Genomic DNA, 27,626 nt, shown 5'->3' with positions numbered 1-27,626 from the left:
CCCACCATGTTGAAAATCTTAATTTTATCTGCAAAAAAGGCAAAACCTTGTCCTTCTAACCATTCAGTGACATCGCTCACAAAGATAATGAACAGAATTGACCCCAGGACCAATCCCTGAGGTTTAGAGGAGAGGAGGAGGCAGAAAGGGGATAGAGAGTGAAAAGGTGAGGGAGAAAGAGATGGAGAGGAGTGGTGGATGGATAGAGGAGAGAAGGAAGGGAGGCTGGGATTGAAGGTGGCAGGCACAGAGTGGGTAGAGGGATAGTTTATTTATTTATTGGGATTTATTAACCACCTTTATGAAGAGATTCACCCAAGGTGGTGTACAGTAGGTACAGTTTAACATAAAACTTATAATTTTGTTTACAGCATAACAATAGTAAAATAACCAAGAATAAACATAAATACCTGAAAATAGTAAATTGAAACCTAATAATATACACATTTAACAGCACTGGAATTAAAATACCAGAGATATAATACAACGTTAGCATAATACTAATGATACACCTAATAAGCGTGCATTAGAGTGTGGGGAGAGAGGTGGATAGGGGTTGTAGTAGAAGGGAGGAGGGAATGATGGAGGAGGAGGCAGAGAGGGGATGGAGGGAGAGGTTGAGGTTGATAGGGTTTGTAGACGAGAAGGTAGAGGGGAGGAGGGAGGGGAGAGGGCAAAGAGGGGATGGAGAGAGGGCTGAGGGGAAGAGGGAGGGAAGCTAGCAGAGGAGGAAGCAGATATGGAGGGAGTTAGGGGCAAGAAATTATTCTTTTAGTTGGAGGGAGCCAAATAACCAATCTCCAGCTCCACCCAAGCTCTCTAGTTATTGATGCTGTGTTAGTGAAACTGATGGTGGGGCCTTGGGCCCCTGTGGTCCATCTCATTCCGCTGCCTATAGATGCAAGCAAAGGAGGAGGGAGATAGATGGGGTGGAAGGACTGAGGACTAGAAGGGTGAAGGGAGGAAGGGAGAGAAGCAGAGACAGAGCTTCCTGAATTGCAGTAAATCTCAGGCTTTGAAGCTTCTTGCAGCTCTTTGTCATGGCAACCCAGCTCCTCCATTAGTATTCACCAGGAGCTCTCCTCCTCCAGAGCCAGGGCCGGGGGTGAGGGGAACTGCTTCAGCATCCGAGGAAAGAGGGGAAAGCAGAGAGGGCCCTTCTGCAACCCCTGCCCTGCACTATCTGCCAGAGTCTCCTCAGCTTTTTCCTCCCCTTCCCTCTCTGATTTTGACACAGTCTCTTCTGGTATTTTCAGCCCCTGCAACTCTATCGTTGTGTATGAAGAATTTAGTTTATTAAGAGAGGGGAGGGGGCTGCTTAGTGAAAGGGAATTTTCTCTGTTTTAGCTGTGAGGGAAGGGGCTACAGTATTTACCACTTTGCTCAGACATCTGGCTTATCGTTTGCTGCCTTCCCCACTAACTTGTCTCTCACGGTGCAGCCATTCAGCACATCTTGCTTAATGGGATGACAGAGATGAGGAGATGAAACACCGGCTTGGAAAAAAAAAAAAGCCATTTGGAAGCTGAGAGAGGAGCAGGAAGAGTTATGGTGTCATTAAATCCATCCCTCCTGCTCATGCCCTCAGCAGCCCTGCACACAGAGGTGTGCCTAGTCATGAGAAATCCTTACAGCAGATGCCAGTGGAATGCAGAAAGGGTCCCAGCCCTGCTTTGAGCTGGTATATACCAGGGGGCATCGGTAGAAGGACTTTGCAGGGGCTGGCCAAGGGTCAGATCCAAGAAAGGGTGTGAAACCTGCAAGCCTTATGCACTCACCCAAGTTTTGATCCTAGGTGTGTGAGAGGAAGAGGGACATCTTTCAGACCACGCTTTCACACACACTCATACATATATAGTAAATGATGGCAGATAAAGACCTTACGGTCCATCCAGTCTGCCCAACAAGATAAACTCATTTTACGTGCTTTGTGATACTTTATACCCGAGTTTGATTTGTCCTTGCCATTCTCAGGGCACAGACCGTAGAAGTCTGCCCAGCACTCTTCTTGTACTAAAAGTTCTGAAGATTCTGGAATCCTATAGAGTTACAAGATTCTGGAACCCCAATTAGTAGCAACATTCCATGTAGAACCCCAAAGAGTAACACAGTAACATAGTAAATGATGGCAGATAAAGACCCAAACGGTCCATCCAGTCTGCCCAACAAGATAAACTCATTTACATGGTATGTGATACTTTATATGTATGCCCGAGTTTGATTTGTCCCTGCCTCTCTCAGGGCACAGACCTGAGAAGAGAGAAAGGATTTCCTTAGGAGAGACAGCAGTGAAAGAAATATTCCCTGGGTGGTCATCAGAGTCTTATACTGTTACTGAAGAGGAGATCCTCCTTACCAAAGCCCAGTATTTGGGGACCATCTTTCCTTTGACCACTATTAATCCAGCATCCCAGCATGGTTTTAGGCATACACTATGGCGCTGAGGGTTCTGTATCTCCGATGAGAGGCTGAGCCTCAGTCCTGCCTCTTCATCAAAGATATATTTTGCATGAATGTGTTGTTGATTCTTGTTCTGCAGCCAAGGTGCAGCCTTATTCCGAAGATGCAATGAGAAGGTTTAATTACACAGCTGTGTTCAGTATGTCACCGGGCTTACATCCAAGGACCATCAATTTTGATGCAACTGTCCCCTCCCCCCCCCCCCCCCCCCCCCCAGCACTGTGGTCCTGGGTTTTGGCACCTTTTAGCACAGCAAACTCGATGTACTGAATAACCAAGAGATAATGGAAGACTCATGACTGCTCCCACCACCCACCTCATTTCCACTGTTCCTCACTTGGGGGATGGGAAGCAAGGCTGTAAATTCCACCTGAGTAGCCCCTGCAGTGTGGTGGTGGGGGAGCAGGGAAGGAGGGCTCTTCCTTGCAGCTGCTCTCATATTTTCTGAGGTGGATGCTCACCGCTCTACGGGCACTTTCTAAATTTTGCTTAGGCCATGCTTTGAACCTCCTCCTCTTGTTCCAGCTCTGAGTTAGGGAATTGGAAAACAGCTCTCAGTTTTGATCTCCCCAACTCCTCGACTTCCCTCTGGGGAAGCAGACAATCCAAGAATCTCTTACTCTTTACTTCAATCTGTTCCAGTATGGCAACTCTTATGTTCTCACGCTCTACTACATGGGCTTGATTGGGGCTTTTGGGTACAACTATCCTCTGTTTCGGAGGCAGCCTTCTCAGTTCACCCCTCTCCCATCACCACACTCACCCCCAAAAGCTCAGATGGAGATACAGCTGAACCCCCCTCCTTCCCCCATGTCTCATCATACCACAATCCTCCTACCCCATTCCAAGTATGTAAAAATCGATGAGATGCCCCACATGGCCCAGAGCAGGAAACAGGTCCAACCCCTGGTGATGGGGGTGAATTTCAAAGATAAAAGGTTTTATTGTGTCACCAAAAATAACCAACCTTTCCACACACACAAAACTTCCATGCATGACCCCATCACGGAACATGACTGTTCAATTTTTTAATGTTTTTTTTCAAGTTTTTTTTTCTTCACCACTTGTCTATGACCCATAGAAAATGAGACTGGCCTCAAACTATCAAAACCTTTTCCTCCTCCCCCCACCCACTTCTGCTCACTACCACCAAAAGCCCAAGCCAAGTCAACAGGGAAGGCCAAGTCAATTTGAGTCAATGAAGAAGGCCAAGTCAAGTTGACAGAGACGGCCAAATCAAGTCAACAGAGAAGGCCAAGGCACCCTTCCTCTTATAATTCCCCTGAAGTCTTTATGACATGAAAGAGGGTGACGTTGTATAAGACCTGGTGGCCGTTGTTCCATGTATACAACACCCGTTCCCGGGGGTTGTAGTCCAGCATTGAGATGTGGGAATACTGGTTATGGAAAGGGATGTCTGTGTACTCGTAGGTGGAAGTGTTCGTGTAGTAGGCAAAGTAGATCTTGGCACCAGCCAGATGGGAGTTGGTAACGTAGAGAGTGCCACAGATCATGAAGGACTCCCCAGCACTGCGTTTGGGGTAGCCTGTGTCCCAAGTCTGGAGCACCTCCAGGTTGTTGGGTCCAGCTTGCTCACCACGATGTTGCCAGCATTCTGGATGGTGGTGTAGACAGCCCAAAGGCCCCCCTCATCTGCCATGAAATCGATGTCAGAAAAGCCACCCCAGGAGTAAGGGAAGGTGTTGTTGTAGCCAGCGCCGCTCAGGCTGCGCTGGACCACCACGCTTCGTGAGCGGAAGTGGTACTTCACCACCACATTGCTCTGGTATTTGTTGTAGTAGAGGGAGCCGTTGAAGACCACGTGGCCTGTACCAGCCCAGGGGTGTGGCAGCAGGTGCTGGACGAAATTTTGGCCTTTGATGAAGTCATTGAGAGTGCGGTACTCCAAGACCCGTCGACCTTTATAGTAGCCGTCCATGTACCATACCTGGAAGGGGGGTGAAAGAGAAAAAGGGATGAGGGACACATGGATTTATAGTCATTAGGTTCAAACCTGCAATAATGCATCAACATTGAGTTGACTTCAAAGGGGGAAGATAAAGGGAGGGGTAGGTACTTTAGGGGGTGGGCACAGCAGGTTGATATGGTGTGCTTAGTATAAAAAGACATAACAGTGATGTCTGACTGCGGATGGGGGAGGGCAAGGTGGAACATAATCTGGCTCAGAATGGATGCCATGCAACCAGCATGCAAATGATGCCCCTCCCCCCATATTGTTCCTTTCACCATCCCTCCAGTCATGATATTGTGCCTTCACCCCTCCCCAGCCCAAGACTCTGGCACAGCTGTTGCTGGCCCATTTCAGTTCTGAGTCCTGTGTGGACTGTAGGGATTGTTATCTTTTCACATTTTGGGCAAATATGTTCCACCAAAGGAATCTTACTGCTAGTGAGATGATTCAGGTTCAGAAGAACAGAAATCTCATTTTCTCCTGCCGTTTAGTGAAATGCAGACATACATCAAATCTATTGCACGGCAGGCATCATAACACCTCCCTTCCCCCTCCACAGCCAGTCACTGTAATGCTGCAACATGGGGGTCATTCCCTTGCTCCTTCCCTTCCCCTCATGGGTCCACCTCTAATTCTCCAGTGCTGATGCAATTGACTTTTTCATTATCTTTAATGTTACGCCGGCAGCCAGTTGTTCAGACAATTAATTTCTAATACCCACATTGATTTTCATTTAAATGTCATTGTCCCCACCCTCACACATGGGGCGCTGGCACCATGCCATGGTTGTTTCCAGTGTGTGGTGGCAGGAGTGGGTCTGTGGTCTTCAGTTTCTTTGGGGGAAGGGTGTTTGCTTTTTAATGCACAGATGCCCACAGGTAGGATGGCTGCACCAATTTGACATTCTTTGTTTCAGAATTGCTTTTATCCCCTTTGCTCCCCCCTCCCCCCAGCAGATTGGTGAATCTGTTAGTCCTGGAAAAGCCATGAGGGCAAATCCCTGTATCTCGGGGGACCTGGAGTCAGTTTGCCATCTTACGAACCTCTAGCTAGAAATTGTATTTCTGGGGGTGGGAGTACCTAGTAGCCTCCTGTTGACCCTTTGGAACCCCCACCGCTGTATGGGACATTGACACTATATAATTTTATTTGCAACATCCCAGGGAGTTTTTCCCCACCCCCTTCCACCATCAGCCCAGTTTAACCTAACCTGATCACCACAGCCATAGCTAACATGCCTAGACCCCAGACAGTAGGTGTCTCACTATTGTGCGATGGCCGAGACTCCCTGCCCTTATTCCCTGGAGGTGAAGGGAAATGCTAAATCCATCATCAGCACCCTGGAACCCACCATCCTCCAAAACCCCAAACTGGTATTCAGTCGTCTCTATGCTGTAGCCACAGCTACGTCAACAGCCTTCATGGGTAGGGCTCTCCAAATATTTTCTCATTGCCTTTGTCTCATGATGGGGTAAATCTCATCCCCTTTAGTTGGACTGTAAATGCCTAACCCCGGCATCTGTGTTCTTGTTATGTTTCTTGCAGAGTCTGCTGGCAGACAGATTAGGGAACACCAGCTAAGGAGAGAACTGCCCCCCCTGTGATGGACCCTATACATGCCTTCAACAATTCCCCTTCATGCTCTGTCTCCACCGCCTGCATGAGCTATTAATAGGGATGGACAGACGTTTCAAAGAAATCTTGTTTGCTGGTAACAGCACTCATTATTAGCATACAGGACTAGATTCTATGCATGGCGCCTGAAAAATCAGCAACGAAAAAACTTCCATCTAGGCGTATTCTATAAACCACACCTAGATTTAGGTCACCAGAGCTGATAACGAACGTGTCTCTTCCTGGGTTCATTTCAAACCATATGGACCCTGGAAAAGAAACATTTGTTTTCAGCTCTGGTGAAGCTGTAGGTTTTACACTAGCTGGTTTTTGCCCCTGACACAGCCTGTACATCTGGTGAAACACGGCCGTGTCGGGCATTGGTTTGTGAATCCTGGAAGCTTTGAGCAACCAATAAATGAACTATTTTTCTACATAAGGTCTGCTTCTTTCTTCTTTTCTAGAATAGAAGTGGGCCAGAACCAGAGTTAGGGCAGAGCAGGAACTCAGCCATCCTAACTTTATGCAGTGAGTTATCTGAATACCTGCTGGTGTCTGGTTAACTTCTCGGTCTTTAGTGCAGGCCCTGGCATTGAGCATCTGGGGTCAGGTCAGCCCAGGGTTGGAAGTGGCTTGGAAGTTCCTCACCATCCTGAGCTGAATAATTAACTCCTTAGTGCCATTTGTGTATTAAGGTTATAAAATACTTGCACTGAAGCATGTGAATATATTATTCCTCTCCCCCCCTTCCCCCGGATTCTGTATATGGTGTCCAGATTTGGACGCACTTCTGAGATACTCACACAACCTCATTGGCTAATGAGTCATTCATGAGCAATAATTAGATACTACCAACCAATTATTGTTAATTGGCACCAATTAGGATTTGCGCACATATCTGACTGTGCACTATTCTGAATGCTAGGTACCTAAATCCCATAGGCCTCGATGCTCAAAAGTAAACATAAGCACTAGAGGCCATTAAGCAGCATAATAGCACCTACATTTACCTACACAGAATGTTCAGAGGGGTCTAGCACAGGAAACAATGAGCTTGCCAGGTACTAGCGCAGATATCTTGCAAATGTACATAAGAACATAAGAGCAGCCATACTGGGTCAGACCAATGGTCCATCTAGCCCACTATCCTGTTTTCCAAACAGTGGCCAAGCCAGGTCACAAGTACCTGGCAGAAACCCAAATTGTGGCAACATTCCATGTAGAACCCCAAAGAGTAGCAAGATTCTGGAATCCTAAAGAGTGACAAGATTCCATTCAGAATCTCAAAGAGTAGCAATATTCCATGTAGAACCCCAAAGAACAGCAACATTCTGGAATCCTAAAGAGTGACAAGATTCCATGCAGAATGTCAAAGCGTATCAATATTCCATGTAGAACCCCAAAGAATAGCAAGATTCTGGAACCCTAGAGAGTAACAAGATTCCATGTAGAACCCCAAAGAATAACAAGATTCTGGAATCCTAAAGAGTGACAAGATTCCATGCAAATTTCAAAGAGTAGCAACATTCCATGTAGAACCCCAATAGCAAAATTCTGGAATCCTAAAGTGTAATAAGATTCCATGTAAAACCCCAAAGAGTAGAAAGATTCCAGTCACAATCTCAAAGAGTATCAATTTTCCATACTACAAATCCTGGGACAAGCAGTTGCTTCCCACGTCTGTCTCAATAGCAGACTATGAACATTTCCTCCAGGAATTTGGCCAAACCTTTTTAAAACCCAGATACGCTAACCACTGTTACCACATCCTCCAGCAAAGAGTTCCAGAGCTTAACTATTCATTGACCCTCTCAACCCCCCTCCTGCTGCCAACCCCCCCCCCCCCCCCCCGCCACCACCGTTGCCTACCTTTGCTGGCAGGGGACCCCAACCCCCGCCAGCCGAGGTCCTCTTCTTCCTTCGTTCTGGACCTCGGCTGGCGGGGGTTGGGGTCCCCCGCCAGCAAAGGTAGGCGACGGTGGGTTGGCGGCGGGAGGGGGGGGTCGAGAGGGTCATTGGCAGGGGGGTCCAGGGCCAAATCTACAGGGGCCCAGGCCCCCGTGGCCCCATGTAGCTATGCCCCTGAGCAGTAGTGACCCAGGAAAGGACAAGTTGACAAGAGTTCAGCCAAACAAGATTTTATTGGAAACAAGACCCAACCTGGCCAAGTGTCAGACTAACCTTCATCATTTGTCACACAGGTTTCCAAACAAAGTTCAGATGCTTCAATCCCTGTGTAAATGCTGAAAAACAGCTGAACTGAAGATCTGTTTACGCAGGATTTGAAGCATCTGTATTAAGTACCTGTGTGGCCCTTGTGAAGGTTTGTCCGACACTTGGCCAGGTTGGGTCTTGTTTTCAATAAAATCTTGTTTCGATGAACCCTTGTCCACATCTGGATCACTGATTCTGCTGTGTTATCTGTTTCGCTTCTGCAGTGGATTGTCTCCTGTTTGTTTTTCCTACCATCAGGCTCCTTAAATTAGCGCATTTGCTTTTCCGATAGTGCTTGAATGCAGTGACGATCATAGGTCGGCTGCCACCCGGGGCGGATCACCGGTACACCCCCCCCCCCCCGGGTGCAGCATGACACCCCCCCTGATGCAATGACCCCCTCCCCCCGGCGCATCAACCCCCCCCCCCCAGGTGCATTCTTAGCTGCTGGGATCAGCCGCGTGGCTCGTGGCTCCACTGGCTCCCTGCTCCCTCTGCCCCAGAACAGGAAACCTGCTCCGGGGCAGAGAGAGCAGGGAACCAGCAGAGCCGACAGGCACGCGGCTGCTCTCTCTACCCCTCCAGCAGCATGCACCTGGGGCAGACCGCCTCCACCACTGCTTGAATGCATAATAGTTTGCACACCTGAACCCTGTTAGGAAAAAGTGCAAACTAGGTGAAACAGTGTGCACTCTTAACCAGTAGTGTACCAAGGGCGGGGTGGTGGGGGGGGGGGGGGGGGCGGTTCACCCTGGGTGCAAGCAGCACTTGGGGCTGTTTGCTCCGCCAGTTCCCTGCCCCTTCTGACATTACTTCCTGTTCCAGGGCAGGGGACTGGCAGAGCAAACCGTCGCACGACTGCTCCGTGCACCCCCAGGTGGTGAGGATGATGCACTTCGGGGGGGGGGGGGGGGGGGAGAGGTGAGTGATGCACTGAGGAGGTGGGTGATGCACCGGCGGGAGGGCATAATAGCGACCCGTTCTGGGTGGCAGCCAACCTCAGTATGCCACTGCTCTTAACAACATTCATATTGAGCCGACAAAAAAAAAAAAGAGAAAGAAAATGAAAACGAAGATTTTCTGGGTGTCTGTTCCTACAAGCTAATATGCCACATTACTTCTGAATGCAATTCATAGAGGCCTGAGACAGGAAGATGCTTCTCAGAAGGCCTGCGTGAGTGATAATGAAATCTGGAAACCCTTTGCCCCTTCAGGATGTGTTGCCTGTCTGCTTCGCTCTGAATTAGTCTGAACACAGACATTGCTTTTGTTCATGCTCCTGAATGAATGTGGGGCTGAACCTCCCAAAAGAAAGTTTGCTTGGTTAAAACAAGAGAAAGTTCTTGGCTTTGAAAACAGAAGGATAAGGGGATCTGATTACAGTTGTTCAGTATTCTTGGTAATTTAGTGAGGAGTATAATAATTCAGATTCCCCATTTTTAACTGCTGGGCCTTTAAAATTGTTGTTGTGAGCAAATGTGTTTAAATGTGTGCTTTCAGTTGATATACGTAAAGCATGACTACAGCACGGATAGCTGAAGAGCAGACTTCATCAGAGCCCTCTACAGGTATCACACTGATACATGTAAAGCATGGACAACTGAAGCATGGACTTTCATTAGAGCCTGGTAGAGGTATCACAGTGATACATATAAACCATGAATACAGCACAGACAGCTGAAGAGCTGATCATCAGCAGTTGCTTAAGCCTAAATCCAGCCTGAAAGCTGGAGGCTCCAGTTGATCTCTAGCTTCCCCTTTGCCTCTTCTGTGGATATCCTGAAAAGCAGCCCTATCTGGGGTTTTGAAGGACCAGATCATTGTACTACCTTGCCAGCTCTGTCTCTCCTTTCAAAGTTACAATCTACCTGGCACATGGGGTGGGGGGGGGGGGGGGGGATGGGAGTTGATATTAAATGACAGACATTTGGCCTCTGCCCATTGGAGAAGCAGCATCAGGGTTTTTGACTTATTCCTTTTTGAATATAATATTTCAGCTTTTGCATTTGCCGTCTTCAGCTTCACAGGTTCAAAAATAAAAATGGAAGCCAAAGGGCCAAGGGCAAAAAAATGGCAAGCACTGATGCAGTGAAGTCGAATATATTGCAAAATCGCTTTCTCCCTGTGGGCCATCCTGAACTCTTTAAAAATCCTCATAGTACTTGGCGATGCTTGGCAATGCCTCTAAGCAGAATCAAGCAGCTGAACGATTCTTTTGGCAAATCCAGACACAGTATAAGGAAAAGGATGGGTTCTCTGAGGCTCAAATTGTTTTTGGAACACCGGAAGGGGCCTGTTCAATCGTAGCATACCCGACAGCATTGACACTGTTACGCTGGTTAGCCCTGATAGGGCAGCCCGTAACTACATTAGGTCCGAGAGCAGAGGAGGAAAATGTCACCCTTCTCGGGAAATTTTAACCTGCTGATCTATTTTCACACTTCTGGTCTGTCCTTCCTCTCCCCTGAGGGTGGGCAGTGAAGATTAAGTACCCAAACCTATTTAATAACTTAAAAGGACTTTGCCTTCAAATCTATTAGCTACTCAATTGATTTTTGTGCTGTGAGGAAACAGACCAGGCAGTTTATCCATTGACCTGGTCTCTAATGGTTTTTTAGAAGGTGCTTGGGCTATAAATAGCCACCGAGGGGCTGGTTATTGTGGTGGCATTTTCAATTACAGCATTTGACAAGGATTTAGGAGGCCTCATAGGATGTGAGCTCATATCCCATCTGTTGACAATTCCATGTCATTTTAGGATGGGTCACTCAAATGCCTCAGTTTTAATCCCCAGCTCTGTTCCTGTCTCCATGTGTGACCTTGGCATGAGCCACTTTACCGCCTTGTGAATCAGTTCTAAGCCCCGGCTCTGTCCCTAACTCGGTGTGTAACCTCAGGGTATGTGACTTTGTCCCCCTGTGCCTCATTTCTAATCCCTGGCTCTGTCACTGACTTTGTGTGTGTCAACATGAGGAAAGTGAATTTGTCCCCCTGTTAATCAGTTCTAATCCTCAGCTCTGTCACGGACTCTCAGTGAGTGACTTCAGAGTAATTGACTTTCCAGCTTATTTTCGAAAGAGATCGCCGGCCATCTTTCGACACAAATCGGGAGATGGCCAGCGATCTCCTGAATCCGGCCAAATCGGTATAATCGAAAGCTGATTTTGGCCGGCTCCAACTGCTTTCCGTCACGGGGATGGCGAACGTTCAAGGGGGCGTGTCAGCATGGTAGCGAAGGCAGGACGGGGGCGGGATGGGGGCATGCGTTGAGATGGCCCAATAATGGAAAAAAGAAAGCCGGCCATAACGAGAATTTGGTCCACTTTATTTGGTCCCTTTTTTTTCAGGTCCAAGTCCCAAAAAAGTGCCTGAACTGACCAGATGACCACCGGAGGAAATTGGGGATCACCTCCCCTGATTGCCCCAGTGGTCACTAACCCCCTCCCACCCTCAAAAATACAACTTTAAAAACTTTTTTGCCAGCCTCAAATGTCATACTCAGGTCCATCACAGCAGTATACAGGTTCCTGGAGCAGTTGTGGTGGGTGCAGTGGACTTCAGGCAGGTGGACCCACGTCCATCCCCCCCTACCTGTTACACTTGTGGTGGAAAATGTGAGCCCTTCAAAACCCACCCGAAACCCACTGTACCCACATGTAGGTGCCCCCTTCACCCCTTAAGGCTATGGTAGTGGTGTATAGTTGTGGGGAGTGGGTTTTGGGGGTTGGGGTTGGGGGGCTCAGCACCCAAGGTAAGGGAGCTATGCACCTGGGACCAATTTGCGAAGTCCACTGTAGTGCCCCCTAGGGTGCACGGTTGGTGTCCTGGCATGTGAGGGGGACCAGTGCACTATGAATCCTGGCCCCTCGCACAACCAAATGCCTTGGATTTCGCCGGATTTGAGATCGCCGGCTTCGGTTTCCATTATGGGCAAAAAACGATGCTGGCCATCTCACACCCGGTCATCTCTGACATTTGGGCGGCCCCAATCGTATTATCTAAACAAAAGATGGCCGGCCATCTTTTTCAAAAATACGGTTGGCTCCGCCCACTTGCGGAGCCGGCCCCGGAGATGGCCGGCACCGTTCAATTATGCCCCTCCACGTATACCTGTACCTCAGTTGTAATCCTCGGTGCTTTCACTGACTCTCTTGTGTGTGACCTCGGGATATGTGACTATCTCCACGTGCCTTAGTTTTAATCCTTGGCTCTGTCACTGAATCTTGGTGATTGACCTCGGTATGTGACCTTGTGTCCCTGTGACTCAGTTCTAATCCTGGACTCTGCCACTGACTCTCTGTGTGTGATCCTGGGGTAAGTAATTTTGTCTCCTATGCATCAGTTCTAATCCTCGGCTCTGTCACTAACTCTCTGTTGGTGACCTTGGGATAAATGGCTTTTGCCTCCCTGTGGCTCAGTTCTAATCCTTGGCTTTGTCACCAGCTCTCTGTGAGTCATCACTGGGTAACTGACTTTGTGTCCCATTGCCTTAGTTCTAATCTAACCCTTTAAGGTTTCATTTTCAATTAATTTCAGAGCAGAAGTAAGCTCCAGTGTGCAGCAGGCCTTGGGCAACTTCACACTACTGCCATCCAGAGTTCTTGCAAATAACAGTTCCCTAGTGAGATGCTGACAAAGTCCTGTGATTGGACTATTAATATTTCAACTAAGCAAACTGAAAACTATCAAACACTCAAAAGTGCTGCCTAGCTTCCATCCCAGGGTTGGCTGCATGCCTGCTGTGATGATACTTACAAAGACTTGTGCGTTAACCTTTTTGCTCCTTCACCTGGAGTAGATTTTGATCATTTGGGATCTCCAGTGTTAAGGTAAGTAATAAGCCATGTGGCAACAGATTGATGGGAACATTGGATACTAAAGGGCTAAGCACTCACCCTGTTGTCAGAGCTTGGAGCCATTGAATCCGTCATCCAGGAGCCAAATCTGGAACCAGAGGCTCGCACGGTGATAGGGTTGCTGACCCCGGTGAGCTTGCCACAGCCTGTAATGGAAAGGATTAGAAAGCTGGTTAGATCAAGTTGCTTTATCAGAAGAGCGTGGTCTTCAGGAGGGTGGGGGAGGGGTTTATAAGCAGTAATTCCCAACCTCACCACTATGGAGCAGAAAGAACTGTCCTGGCTGTGTGCTCTCATCAACTCAACAAGAGATCCTTTGAGTTATATAAAGAAGACCGGACCTCAGTTCCATTTGTGAGCTTGAGTGCTGGGGAAAGGAGACCTGCCCTGTCCTTGGCCTGTGACCCTGTGCACTGTATAAAGGAAACCTGCCATCTTCATAGCTGTGACCCTGTGCACTATGTAAAGGAGACCTGCTCTCTGCCTGGACTGTGATCCTCTGTGCTCATGGCAAACCTTTTCTGCACCTTTGCTGTTCACCATGTTGGTATCCTGCAATGACTCATATGAAGACCTGACTTTTTGATAGATTGTTGGGTAAGGGGATTGGGGGAAGGGCACATGTGTTATCTTACATAAAACTAATGTGTGAGGATTCTCTAAAGACTAATGTGCTTTTCAGCAGTCGTCTCATCAGATATCACCACACAATGGATATCTGTTATACAACCGTACTCAATACATTTATGAAATTCACTGGCATCTCCCTTCCTCCCCCACCCAACACACTTCATTCTATAAAAAAAAAACCCCAGTCTGCTTTCTTCAGAAGATGAAAGAATCCTTGAAAAGCTGCCTTCGTCAGTTCCATTAATGACTCTGTCCCCTCTCCCACCCCCTGGATTTATTTCGCTTTGGCTTTAAATAGCTCTGATTCCCCAGAACTTGTAAAATGAATATCATGAACAGCAGCTTTACAGGAGCCTTTCAGAGAAACAGGTGCATTAAGGGGTAACCAGAGAGTGCAGGAGCTGGAAATACCAGAAGAGACTCCAGGAAAATGCACAGAGTGCAGGGGCTGGAATGGAAATCCCAGAGGGAGATTCGGGCAAAATGCAGAGAGCGCAGGGGCTGAGAATCCCAGAGGTAGATTTGGGCAAAATGCAGAGAGAGCAGGGGCTGAAAGTCCCAGAGGGAGATTCAGGCAAAATGCAGAGAGTGCAGGGGCTGAGAATCCCAGAGGTAGATTTGGGCAAAATGCACAGAGAGCAGGGGCTGAAAGTCCCAGAGGTAGATTTGGGCAAAATGCAGAGAGTGCAGGGGCTGAAAATCCCAGAAGGAGATTTGGACAAAATGTAGATAGTGTAGGGGCTGAAAATCCCAGAAGGAGATTCGGGCAAAATGCAGAGAGTGCAGGGGCTGAAAATCCCAGAAGGAGATTCGGGCAAAATGCAGAGAGCACAGGGGCTGAAAATAGCAGAGAACACTCAAGCAAAATGCAGAGTTTGCAGGGGCTGAAAATACCACAGGAACCTTCAGCAAAAGCAGAGAGGGAAGGGGCCAGAAACTCAGTGTCAGTCCTTGCAGTTCCTAACCTGAGATCCCCTCCCCTGTCTCCACCGCCCTTTATCGTCAATAAACTGTACACAGTTCAGTTTCTCCTCACCTAGTTTCTGCATGCAGGCGTGCAACCTGGCCTCCAGAACCAGGACCCGATGCTGCAGCTCCTCATAGTCATAGGCTCCCATTTCCTCCTGGATGACTAGCAGGATGCTGGAGAGGTTCCTCACCTCCTCCTTCAGCTGGACGATCATCCTGGTGTCAGTTTTGTACTGGTCCAGCACTGGGATCAGTGGCAGCAGCTCATTCATTTTGTCCTTCAGTTCCTGAGAAACACCAGTGAAAAGTTAGGGAGGTCCATATCTAACAAGCAACACAGTGATAGACTTAGTTGCATAAAGACCAAAACCCAACATGGGTGCCTCAGATCGTAAAAACAGTAAAATAACAACATTTGCATTTCAAAGGAAATGGGGTAAACTGCATGAAGCCAATCAGTTATAGCCCTAAATGAAGTTGTTAGGAGCAGCAGTTACACCCCTAACCTCCTCTGGGCTGATGGGCTATTTCAGTGTTCATATGCCATCATCTACTGTGCTACTATGTTGTTATATTTCTTTACTGCTAGTTCCTGCAGAGGGAAAATGACTTCTGAAGTTTAGGCTGTATAAATCTGATGATACTTTAGCACTGTGATGTTAAAGTGAATAAAAATTGATCAAAGACAATAAACGGGTCAATTTCAAAATGAAACATTCAGAATCCTGATTATAAGCTACGGTTGGTGTGTGTGAGTACTGGAATAGCAGAAGGTGCTCTAACAGGTGTGAGGTACATTGGCAGAGGGGTGTGTGTGTGTGTGTGTGTGTGTGTGTGCGTGTGTGTGTGTGCGTGTGTGTGTGTGCGTGTGCGCGGCGGTGCTGTAAGGCAGGAGTGAGGTGCATTGACAGAGGTCTGTGTGTGTATGTGAAGGTGTTGTGAGGCAGGAGTGAGGTGTGTGTGTGTGTGAAGGTGCTGTAAGGCAGGAGTGAGGTGCATTGGCAGAGGTGTGTGTGTGTGTGTGCATGAGTGCTTGTGTGTCTTTGTATGAAGGTCTCAGAAATGCAGAAGGTGCTGCAGGGTGGGGGAGGGGGGAAGGAGCAGGAGTTTGTGCTTAGCTCTGGTTTTAATTCCTTTCTTTCCTGAGCTTTGAAAACTGAACTAATTGTGTGAAAAGTGCTGATGTGAGCTGGTGGCTGTGACCAGCAGGCAGCCTGAGTAATGACTCAGGATCTCTGTCTGGCCTGGACCCTTCTGGTGTCTCAGCCTCAAATGTCTTTAATTAAATTGGTCTGAGACTTTCTGAGCAGACAGATTGTTCCAGAGAAAAATGGAGCGAGCTGGACCGCTACAAAATTTTCTTAATGGGGGACTTTGACACTGAAAATATTAGGTTATCTTCTCGACCTGTTGGATAAGTTAGATATAAGTAAGTGCCCAGTGTAATAAGATATATGGAAAATGAATCATATCATTTATGTCTGTAAAAATATACTATATATCACAGAAAAGCTGCCTCCAGATCATGGACTGACTGGGACCATGAGACATTAACCAAAGATCAAGGAGCTTCTGTACCTCAATGTCCACTCCCTAATGGAAGCAACAAAACCAGCAAAAGGTGGAAAAGAACAATGGTATCCCACGAAAAGTCTCAGGAGCAGGTACAGGAGTGGGAACAGAACTGGGCTCTTCAAAAAGCAGACCGAAGGCGTCCAGTGTTTAAACTATAATTTATTGAAAGAAGACTGTACAAGGTACCCTGTTTCGGCACTAAAAGTGCCTTCCTCTGGAGTCTGGATGCTTGGTCTGGAACGGTGAGTGGACAAAGCGCTCAGGATGAAGTCTCTTTTTTTACAACAGACTAATGACGTGCAGCAGCCCAATCTTCTAATATACACAAAAGGTCTTTTTCAAGACCAAAACGTTTACTCACAAGAGACTTCAACCTGTGCGCTTTGTCCACTCCCTAATAACATACCTGAAAATGAGGGCTCAGCAGCTCCAACATTCCTCCCCCCCCAACACACAGAGAATAACTTTCCCCAATTCACACAGAATAATGCCAATGGATGTTTAGTGACCCCTCCCCCCCCCCAAGTCTCCTGTTAAACACACACAGGACTCACCTACAACTCTGACTTCATGCCCCAATGTACCCCATTCCCCAGGCTTTATTGTCATCCCTCTCATCCTTTTTCAGTGAGGGTTAATGAGGATTGCAGCAGGAGAAAGCAACCCCCCTCCGCCTGCGACAACTCAAAACACGTTGAAGTCACCTCCAACCTCAGTACATAGATGATGTGTTCAAACAAGACAGCTTATCACCTGGGTATTCAATGAACAAAGTGCACCTTTGCAATGAGCTGGCCCAGGGGATGCTGTCTTCCTGTAAGATGATAAAGAGATAGATACACTTCCTTCACTTTTCATTTTAGGTAAGAGATTATGCCCTGTCTGAGAAGAATGTCTGTCCTTCATGGCTGAATCTGCTTAAGTGCAGTGGACTTTGATCCTGGGGAACTGAGTTTGATTCCCACTGCAGCTCCTTGTGATTCTAGGCAAGTCAGTTAACCCTCCATTGCCCCTGATACAAAATAAGTGCCTGAATATATGTAAACCGCTTTGAATGTAGTTGCAAAAGCCTCAGAAAGGCTGGTCAGTCCACCAGGGATGATGGCCAACTCTGAAGCCAGAAGGCACACTGCTTTTTCAGCTCCCCATCTTTGGACACACTAGGCACCATTGCGAAAACTCTTTCAAAATCCTCTGAGGTCGTTCTGGTTCTTTAATTGTGAATTTGTTAAAAAAATAATCTGGGTCCCCCCCTCCCACATCCCAGAGTTTTCTTCCCTTCTGTATCCAGATGGACTGCAGTGGACCTAAAGTCTCTTCTCTCAAGCAAAGCTAGATTCCTATGCTCATGCTCTGAGACCACATAAAATTTCACAACTGTCTAGCACTCACAGCTGAAAATGTGATTAGGAAGTAGGGGGAGAGGAAGAAGGAAACCACTTTTGGAATTCATCCTAAATATGTGGCAGAACCCTGACTACCTGACAGCTTAATCTTCTCTCCTGCTGCTGCCTGGCTGTCAGACCCATAAAAACCATCTCTTCCCCCCTTATTTTACTGATATGCCCTAATTTGTTCCCCAGCTCCAGCAGACGATGGCAGCACCTAGGATTCCATTAGCCCAGTGTGGTTGATATTTATTTGGTGTCATGTTGAATTTATTTTCTGTTAGAGTGCAGCCGAGGCTCTGCATTTCTTTTTACCAAGGAAACTGGTTAATGCAAGTGGCGTTTTCGGCATGCTGTCATGCAGAGAATAGGATGGTCTCAGGGGAATAGCACAGACACACAGTGGCAGCACAATACTTCAGCATTTCTGCATTGCTTGAGTCTGAATTTCTAAAGTTTGTGACAGCAGGTGAATTTCAAGGAGCAGTTCACAGTTTCACAAGGTCACAGCTGTTTCATGGTGGGTCTTGTTATAAGACCACTCATCCCTGGCTATTTTTGTGGTTGATGTAGTTACAGGTCAATTACGTCTTATTCAACACTCCCCTGATTTTTTATGGTACATTGGGGATTGCACAACCCTTGCTATTTTATGCCCCCTTTAAAATAGATTGCATTCTGTATGCCATTCAGCCCTAGAGATGACAGACTCTGTGTCCCTGTGTCCCATGAGTACCCCAGTCCTTGAGATGAAAGTCTCTATATCCCTGTGTCCATCCCCTGAACCCTTCAGTCCTTGAGGTGACATGCTCTATATCCCTGTGTCCATCCCCTGAATCTTCCAGTCCTGAGACGACAGGCTCTGTGTCCCTGTGTCTATCCCCTGAGCCCCTCAGTCCTTGAGGTGACAGGCTCTGTATCCCTGTGTCCATCCTCAAAATCCTCCAATCCTAGAGGTGACAGGCTCTATAGCCCTGTGTCCATCCCCAGAATACTCCAGTCCCAGAAGTGCCAAACTCTGCATCCTTGTGTCTATCCCCTGAATCCTCCAGTCATAGAGGGGACAGGCTCTGTGTCCCTGTGTCCATCCCCTGAGCCCTCCAGTCCTAGAGGTGACAAGCTCGCTATCCTGAATCATCCTCTCTAGGCTTCAAGTACAGTTCTAAAATGTTCTCAGCTTCCTTCCATATCTGAATCAGTTCTTTGAGCCTTTCAGACATCCACAGATCAAAACTACAAATAGCCATTTATTTATGTCACTGACAGAACATATTTCACTCAAACCCCATTTATAACCCAATAAACACAATAACTCCATGACTTAAGATCCCTCAGAGTATTGGGGAATTGGTGTTTTTATCAAGGTTAAACAAGCTGGGCTAGCTAAAGTAAAAAAATTTAGCCTAGTGTGTTCTGCCTTGTGCAAGTAATGCCTACAAGCTCTACATCTTAGTCAATCAGAGCTATTCTTTTCCAAACGTTCTACACTCTATAAAAAAAGCCTTTACATTTGGCTCAGAGGGATTTGCTGCCCTTTATATAGAGCAATCTTAAATACTCCTTTCTTTGGCTTGTAAATGCAATCTTATTAAACTATAAGACTTGTTAAACTGTTGATGTGAAATTAAAGGAAAGAGGAATCTGAAAGAGAAACTGACCTTGTCCCTGTATTCAGCACCATGGACAGTGAAGCTGAAACTATAATCCCTAAATTCAGCACTATAGACAGTACCTCACTGTAAAATGCTAGTACTAAGGGCTTCCATGACCTGTGTAGTGATTGTACAGTCAGGCTTGCAGCAAGGGCACAGTGGATATATACGCGATAAACTGGCATATCTCTGAGACCCACTTGAGTGGGAGGGCAAACTTCAAAAGGTCATTTTGCTTGGATCATTGCTCAAGGAAAAGTACCTGGCAGGGCCGGTCTTAGGGCGAGGCGACCGCATAGGGCCTCGCACTCAAGGGGGCCCCGCGCCTGAAGACACCCCGCTCTGACCGCCCAAGCTCCAGTCCCCCCTCCCTCTAAATTTTAAAAGTTACCTCGATATCGGGTTAAAGCGGCCGGCAGGTAGCAGCACTACTACTACTATTATTTAACATTTCTAAAGTGTTGCTAGGGTTACGCAGCGCTGTACAATTTAACAAAGAAGGACAGTCCCTGCTCAAAGGAGCTTACAATCTAAAGGACAAAAATGCAGTCAATCAAATTGGGGCAGTCTGGATTTCCTGGATAGAGGTCAATGGTTAGGTGCCGAAAGCGACATTGAAGAGGTGGGCTTTAAGCAAGGATTTGAAGATGGGCAGGGAGGGGGCTTGGCATATGGGCTCAGGGAGTTTATTCCAAGCATATGGTGAGGCAAGGCAGAAAGGGCGGAGCCTGGAGTTGGCGGTGGTGGAGAAGGGTACTGAGAGGAGGGATTTCTCCTGTGAGCAGAGGTTACAGGTAGGGGCATAGGGGGAGATGAGGGTAGAGAGGTAATGGGGGGCTGCAGATTGAGTGCATTTGTAGGTTAGTAGGAGAAGCTTGAATTGTACGCGGTACCTGATCGGAAACCAGTGAAGTGACTTGAGGAGAGGGGTGATATGAGCAAATTGGTCTAGGCAGAAGATAAGATGGGCAGCAGAGTTCTGAACGGATTGAAGGGGGGATAGATGGTTAAGAGGGAGGCCAGTGAGGAGTAGGTTGCAGTAGTCAAGGTGAGAGGTGATGAGAGAGTGGATGACAGTTCGGGTGGTGTGCTCGGAGAGGAAGGGGCGAATTTTGTTGATGTTATAGAGAAAAAAGCAACAGGTTTTGGCTGTCTGCTGGATATGGGCAGAGAAGGAGAGGGAGGAGTTGAAGATGACTCTGAGGTTGCGGGCAGATGAGACGGGGAGGATGAGGGTGTTGTCAACTGAAATAGAGAGTGGAGGGAGAGGAGAAGTGGGTTTAGGTGGAAAGACAATGAGCTCGGTTTTGGCCATTTTCAGTTTCAGGTGGCGGTTGGACATCCAGGCGGTGATGTCGGATAAGCAGGCCGATACTTTGGCCTGGGTTTCTGCAGTGATATCTGGTGTGGAGAGATAAAGCTGGGTGTCGTCGGCATAAAGATGATATTGGAAACCATGAGATGAGATCAGCGAGCCCAGGGAAGAGGTGTAGATTGAAAAAAGAAGGGGTCCAAGGACAGATCTCTGAGGAACTCCAACAGAGAGCGGGATGGGGGTGGAGGAAGATCCATGAGAATGTACTCTGAAAGTACAGTGGGAGAGATAAGAGGAGAACCAGGAGAGGACAGAGCCCTGGAACCCAAATGAGGATAGTGTAGCAAGAAGTAAATTATGATTGACAGTGTCAAAAGTGGCAGATAGATTGAGGAGGATGAGGATGGAGTAGTGACCTTTGGATTTGGCAAGGAACAGGTCATTGCAGACTTTAGTGAGCGCCGTTTCTGTCGAGTGAAGAGGGTGAAAACCGGATTGAAGCGGATCAAGGATGGCATGAGAGGAGAGAAAATCAAGGCAGCGGCTGTGAATGGCGCATTCAAGTATCTTGGAGAGGAAGGGTAGGAGGGAGATGGGGCAGTAGTTGGAAGGACAGGTAGGGTCTAGTGATGTTTTTTTGAGAAGTGGTATGACTACGGCATTTTTGAAGGTGTCGGGGACAGTTGCAGTGGAGAGAGAGAGGTTGAGGATATGACAGATTGGGGGGGGGTGACAGTAGGAGAGATGGTGTTTAGTAAGTTGGTGGGGATGGGGTCAGAGGAACAGGTGGTGCATTTCGAGGAGGAAAGAAGGTGGGTGGTTTCCTCCTCAGTGATATCAGGAAAAGAGGAGAAGGAGGCCTGGGTTGGTTGGTTGGTTGAGGGAGTGGGTTAAAGGGTGAAGAGGAGGAGGTGGCTTGGTAGTGAATTCGAGGTTGATCTTTTGTACCTTGTCGCGGATGTAGTCAGCCAGTGATTGAGGAGAGAGTGAGGTGGGGTGGGAGCGGAGGGCACTTTGAGGAGGAAGTTAAGGGTGGCAAAGAGACGACAAGGGTTGGAGCCGAGAGAATTAGTCAATTGGGTGTAGTAGTCCTGTTTGGCAAGGAATAGAGAGGACTGGAAGGAGGATAGCATGAATTTGTAATGAATGAAGTCGGTATGGGTGTGAGATTTCCTCCAGAGGCGTGGGGGCGGGACCAGAGCTGAACAAGGGAAAGGAAGACTCCCGAAGCTCCGCCGAGTAGCTCGCACGTTTTTCACTGCTGCTGCTACTAGTTCTGGCTGCTTTAACCCGACGTCGATGTAATTTTTTTTTATTTGCCGCTGTAGCAATACTGAACTTGAGAGTGAGTAGACACTGAGAGACTTTAACACAGTAAGTTTTATTTTACAATCTGCTTTTATTTTGTAATCTGTTTTTTTTCTGGCTTTCTTTGAGCAGCATTCTGTTGTACTGTCTTTGCGATGTATAAAATGTATGGTTTTTGAGCATTCTTTCCCTTGGAGCTGGGTGGGAGGGAGGGGGGCCTTGGAGCTGGGTGGGAGGCCTTGGAGCTGGGTGGGTGGGTGGGAGGAAGGGAGAGAGAGAGAGACCGGCCTTGGAGCTGGGTGAGAGGCCTTGCAGCTGGGTGGGAGGGGGGCCTTGGAGCTGGGTGGGAGCTGGGAGGGAGGGAGGCCTTGGAGCTGGGTGGGAGGCCTTGGAGCTGGTGGGTGGGAGGGAGAGAGAGAGAGAGAGAGAGAGAGAGAGAGAGAGAGAGAGAGACCGGCCGGCCTTGGAGCTGGGAGGGAGGGGGGCCTTGGAGCTGGGAGGGAGGGAGCTGGGGAGCCCAGCCCTGGAGCTGGGGAGCCCTGGGGATGGCCCGGGAGCTCAGAGGGAGGGGTGGCCAGCCCTGGAGCTAGGGTGGGGGTGGGGCTAGGATGGGGCCCCATCAAATTGGTCTGCATAGGGCCCCGCACTTGCTATGACCGGCCCTGGTACCTGGATCTGCTTTTTGAAAGGCAAATTATGTGCATAGTTTGGATTATTCAAAACTAAGAAAGTATTTGTATCCCCCAGTCAAACCTCACCCCATAAATACCTCCTATAAAAATATTGATAAACATGCATACCTGCCTAGAGGGTGGACAATAACCAGAGACCAATTTTGTAGGTAAAACACATTTTTCCTGCAGAAAGGGTTTTCATTATTGGCCTCTGCATATATAAATTTGCTGAAGGTCACAAAGTGGTAGCTCACAGATCTGGGATCTATCCACTGCAGCATTACAGTCAATTGGGATTAAAATGAAGGTTCACTTGAGTTACATAGTCAGCCTCAAGGTGTGTTTATAGATTTGGTTTATATTTAAGACTATCTTATGTGTTTTCCATTTTACCTAGCAGACCTCTGCTGCCATGAGATTAAGTTTCAAGAAAATGTACCTGAAAACTCCTGGTGCTGATGGCTTTCTGGCTGTCAGTAGCTACCTTCAGTCTTGAGTCCAGTACCTTCATCAGCGACTCCGTGTTCCTCACGTACTGCAGGTCCCGAAAAGTTCTCAGATCCAGCACCTCCATGGACTGTGAAATGTTCTGCACCTGAATAAACACATTTCCAGGGGCTTAAACCACTGTCACACCATTCTCAGTTCTTATCCTATTCTGGTCAATTGTATTCTGCATAATATAAAGACCCATTGTAAGCTGTGTCCATGCAACTACAAGACTTTCTTCATTCTTAATAATAACATCAAGTTTCTTTTTTTTTTCAAATGCCCTTAGCAAAACCATTTATGTTCATTTGATGGGGAGAGCATTCCAAAGCTGTATTATTCAGGCTGTAAAAGCACTCCCCTGCATCTCGGAGTACGTTTCACCATCAATCAAACTGGGTCTAGAGGCATTCTGTGCCTACCACCAACTTCATGGATCTTGAGAAGTCCCTCATGTAAATCTTTGTGAGACCTGCAGTATCATGTCTACCCTGCAACAAGGCATTAAAAGACCAAGGAAAATAGTGGGGAATTATTTTCTACAGAACGATAGAGGGATATACAGCTGTGATCAAAGAAAACACCTACTGTGTACATAATAGACAGAAACTAGAGACTGAGACGGAAAGAAATATTTTAGCTATTCGGTACAGTAGATTTATCTAACTGCCTGGAAGATCTAGGAGACCCACACTGTAGATAAATATCATGAGAAGTACTTCTGGGTAAGGTCTAGCATTTGTTTAAAAATGATCTTAACGGAGGACCCATCCATACCTGTAATTACCATGGCACAAAATCCCAGAAACTCCTTGTTTTCTTGAATCTCTCTCCTCTAGATTGCTGAAATTTGCACCAATTCCACTTCGGGGTTCCTAGATTACTCCTTGTCCATTATAGCAATGTGATCCAGTCTTGCTTTTATCCACTCCTACCCCCCATTACATCCATGGAGATACAATTCCTGCTGGATTGTTTGAAGGGTAATGATAACTTTATTGTCAATAGGATTGACTTAGTCTGTGGTTGTTGATGTGAAGTAATCTGATACCAATGACCCATTCCGGACACTTTCATCCCAGAGACACATTTCTCTATTTCTAACCATTGGTGGGTGATACTAGACATATTTTGGTGCAAAGCAGTTTATGGGAAGAAAGCAAATAAAGATTTCCTTATAGTTTTCCCAAAATGGCACCTCTTTGACTCAGAATAGAAATCATTGCAAGGCTGACAGTCTATGCTCATTTAAATGAACTCTCCATGAAATTATCAGGAGCTATTTATAATTAAACAGTTCTACCCATCAATATTTGACAATTACATTAATTAGGGATGCGACTGACTGTTTTTAATTCATTTCTCTCCTATAAATCTAGCCATTATTTTGCTTGTAATAGGAGGTGTGATTTAGTAAGGAGATTGGTCGACTATGATTCAGCAGAAATCCTATACCCTGATACTGTCTCTGGCATTGGCAGGGGAGAGGAAGGAATCAGTTCCTCTTTAATCCCTGCCACTGACTGTCTGTTTGCAATCCCAGACAAAATCATTACATTGGGTGTTTAACCTGGGCTTTAATGTGCATTAGGTATGTAGAAGGATTCTGTACCTGGAGGCTTTCAGTTAGGTGCCCAAGCCATGTGGGTAGTGAACCTGTTCTAAATGGATGCTTTTGAACATAAATATCCTTATCAAATTTTATTTAATTTATTTAAGCATTTTTAACCTGCCTATTACCTAGGTGGGGTACAGTAGTACATAGATAATATAACACAGTAACACATAACACAACACTTAAAAAAAGAGAAAAAATGTTTACAAACTCCTCTTTTAATTAATGCACACCCTGCATATTTTGGCCACAAAATTAATGATCTAACCTGGAAAGGCCTGACAAAAATATGTATATGCCTTAGGTTGTCTCTTAACCCATTAGTGCCCAATGTTTCCATGATTTGTTCCCATATGGCTTATTATGGGAACATTGGGCACTAATGGGTTAAAGCAAGAGAGCTCTGACTTTTGATCCATCTGTACTGGCAACTGGTTCCACAAATAAGGTCCTTAACATTGACATTCGCACCTCATCTAGTCCTCATCTTACAATCTATTAATTTATAAGTAATAATACCACAACTCATCATTGGAATAAAATTTTGGCCGCAGCTTTATTAACCATATATAAATATATAACGCAATTCTATAACTTAACCTTTACCCAATGCATTAAATTCTTCCATACCAATGTTAGCATTCCCAGAGCGGTTTAACAGTTCAGAGCCATTCAGTAATGAAACTGGCTCTCTGCTTGTCCAAAATTACCCCCTTTATTCTATGTGACTCATGGTGCCATCAAGCCACATCTCACTCATGGCAGTTCTGCCCACAAGTTACTTTTTCCATCAAAATATCTTTTAACCAATGTCCACTTAACCGCATCTGGTGCCTCTTTATCCCCACATATCCAGCTGACTCAAAAGCTGCTACCGACCTCCCATTCCCCACCCAAACTCACATACCCACCATAACCATCCCACCAAAATCATTATACAATAAACCCACAACATGTCACCAACTATCCATTGTAATTAAGGAAAACCACACAACACAGGGTGGGTTGGGAAGGGCACAAAATCCTAACCCCTCATCCACCCTCACCCGTTCCTGCCCACCCAAATAATAATTTTAAACCACCAAAAACCCTTCTGTTTACCCACAACCCTTCCTATGACAACCACCAATCCTCACCTCCCCTTATCATCCAATCACCCTTCCTCTCCTGTTACTACCCTACCCACACATCAACATTAACCCTCTCAACTCCTTCTTTCAAACCATTCTATCTTTTCACTACCCTCACCTCTATTAACTATTTATCTCTCTTCCTTCTGGCTCAGTCAATGTTATTGCGCTGACAGTCTAAACTGTAGGGTCTCCATAGTAGAGAACACAGTGCAAAGTGATGCATGTGGGAAAGAGGAACCCAAACTATAACTACGTCATGCAAGGTTCAGCGTTGGGAGTCACGGACCAAGAAAGGGATCTAGGTGTCATCGTTGATGACACGTTGAAAACTTCTGCTCAATGTGCTGCTGTAGCTAGGAAAGTTACTACTACTACTACTACTATTTAGCATTTCTATAGCGCTACAAAGCATACGCAGTGCTGCACAAACATAGAAGAAAGACAGTCCCTGCTCAAAGAGCTTACAATCTAGTAGACAAAAAATAAAGCAAACAAATCAATTAATGTGTAGAGGAAAGAGGAGAGGAGGGTAGGTGGAGGCGAGTGGATACAAGTGGTTACGAGTCAAAAGCAATGTTAAAGAGGTGGGCTTTCAATCTAGATTTAAAGATGGTCAAGGATGGGGCAAGACGTAGGGGCTTAGGAAGTCTATTCCAGGCATAGGGCACAGCAAGACAGAAGGAGCAAAGTCTGGAGTTGGGAGTAGCGGAGAAGGGAACAGATAAGAAGGATTTATCCAGGGAACGGAGTGCACGGGAAGGGGTGAAGGGAAGGACGAGTGTGTAGAGATACTGGGGAGCAGCAGAGTGAGTACATTTATAGGTTAGTAGAAGAAGTTTGAACAGGATGCGAAAACTGATAGGGAGCCAGTGAAGTGACTTGAGGAGAGGGGTAGTATGAGTAAAGTGATCCTGGCGGAAGACGAGATGGGCAGCAGAGTTTTGAACCGACTGGAGAGGGGAGCGGTGACTAAGTGGGAGGCCAGCAAGAAGCAGATTGTAGTAGTCCAAACGAGAGGAGACAAGGGTGTGGATGAGGGTTTTGGTAGAGTGCTCAGAAAGAAAGGGGCAGATTTTACAGATGTTGTAAAGAAAGAAATGACAGGTCTTGGCGGTCTGCTGGATATGAGCAGAGAAGGAGAGAGAAGAGTCAAAGATAACCCCAAGGTTTCGAGCTGAGGAGACAGGGAGAATGAGAGAGCCATCAACAGAAATAGAAAACGGGGGGAGCGGGGAGGGTGGGTTTGGGAGGAAAATGAGAAGCTCGGTTTTGGTCATATTTAATTTCAGGTGGCATTGAGACATCCAGACAGCAATGTCAGACAAGCACGCTGAAACTTTGGTTTGGATGCAAGGTGAGTTATCAGGGGTAGAAAGGTAGATTTGGGAGTAATCAGCAGAGAGATAGTAGGAAAAGCCATGGGATAAGATTAATGAACCAAGGGAAGAAGTGTAGATAGAAAAGAGGAGGGGACCAAGAACAGAACCCTGAGGTACGCCGACAGGCAGAGGGATAGAAGTAGAAGAGGATCCACCAGATTGAACACTAAAGGTGCGGAGGGAGAGGTAGGAAGAGAACCAGGAAAGGACAGAGCCCTGGAATCCAAGTGAGGATAGGGTATCAAGAAGTATGCTGTGATCGACAGTGTCAAAAGCAGCGGAAAGATCAAGAAGAATGTGGATGGAATATTGACCTCTGGATTTAGCCAGTAATAGGTCATTGGAGACTTTAGTAAGCGCAGTTTCGGTTGAGTGGATAGGGC

General features: G+C 46.8%; 1 protein-coding gene across 1 annotated transcript in view; it reads right to left on the bottom strand.

Annotated features, from left to right (window-relative positions):
* Nucleotides 1-3,731: 3,731 nt before the first annotated feature.
* The window catches only part of OLFM2 (olfactomedin 2), an 84,927-nt gene continuing 61,032 nt past the window's right edge, over nt 3,732-27,626 (bottom strand). Inside the window, 5 exon segments of the mRNA XM_030195297.1 lie at nt 3,732-4,039; nt 4,042-4,408; nt 13,156-13,262; nt 14,783-15,002; nt 23,067-23,222. Coding sequence (XP_030051157.1) covers nt 3,732-4,039; nt 4,042-4,408; nt 13,156-13,262; nt 14,783-15,002; nt 23,067-23,222 — 1,158 coding nt within the window.

The sequence above is a fragment of the Microcaecilia unicolor genome, chromosome 3 (genome assembly GCF_901765095.1).
Source record: "Microcaecilia unicolor chromosome 3, aMicUni1.1, whole genome shotgun sequence".
NCBI classification, from domain to species: Eukaryota; Metazoa; Chordata; class Amphibia; order Gymnophiona; family Siphonopidae; genus Microcaecilia; species Microcaecilia unicolor.
This window is presented reverse-complemented; position numbering and strand designations above follow the sequence as displayed.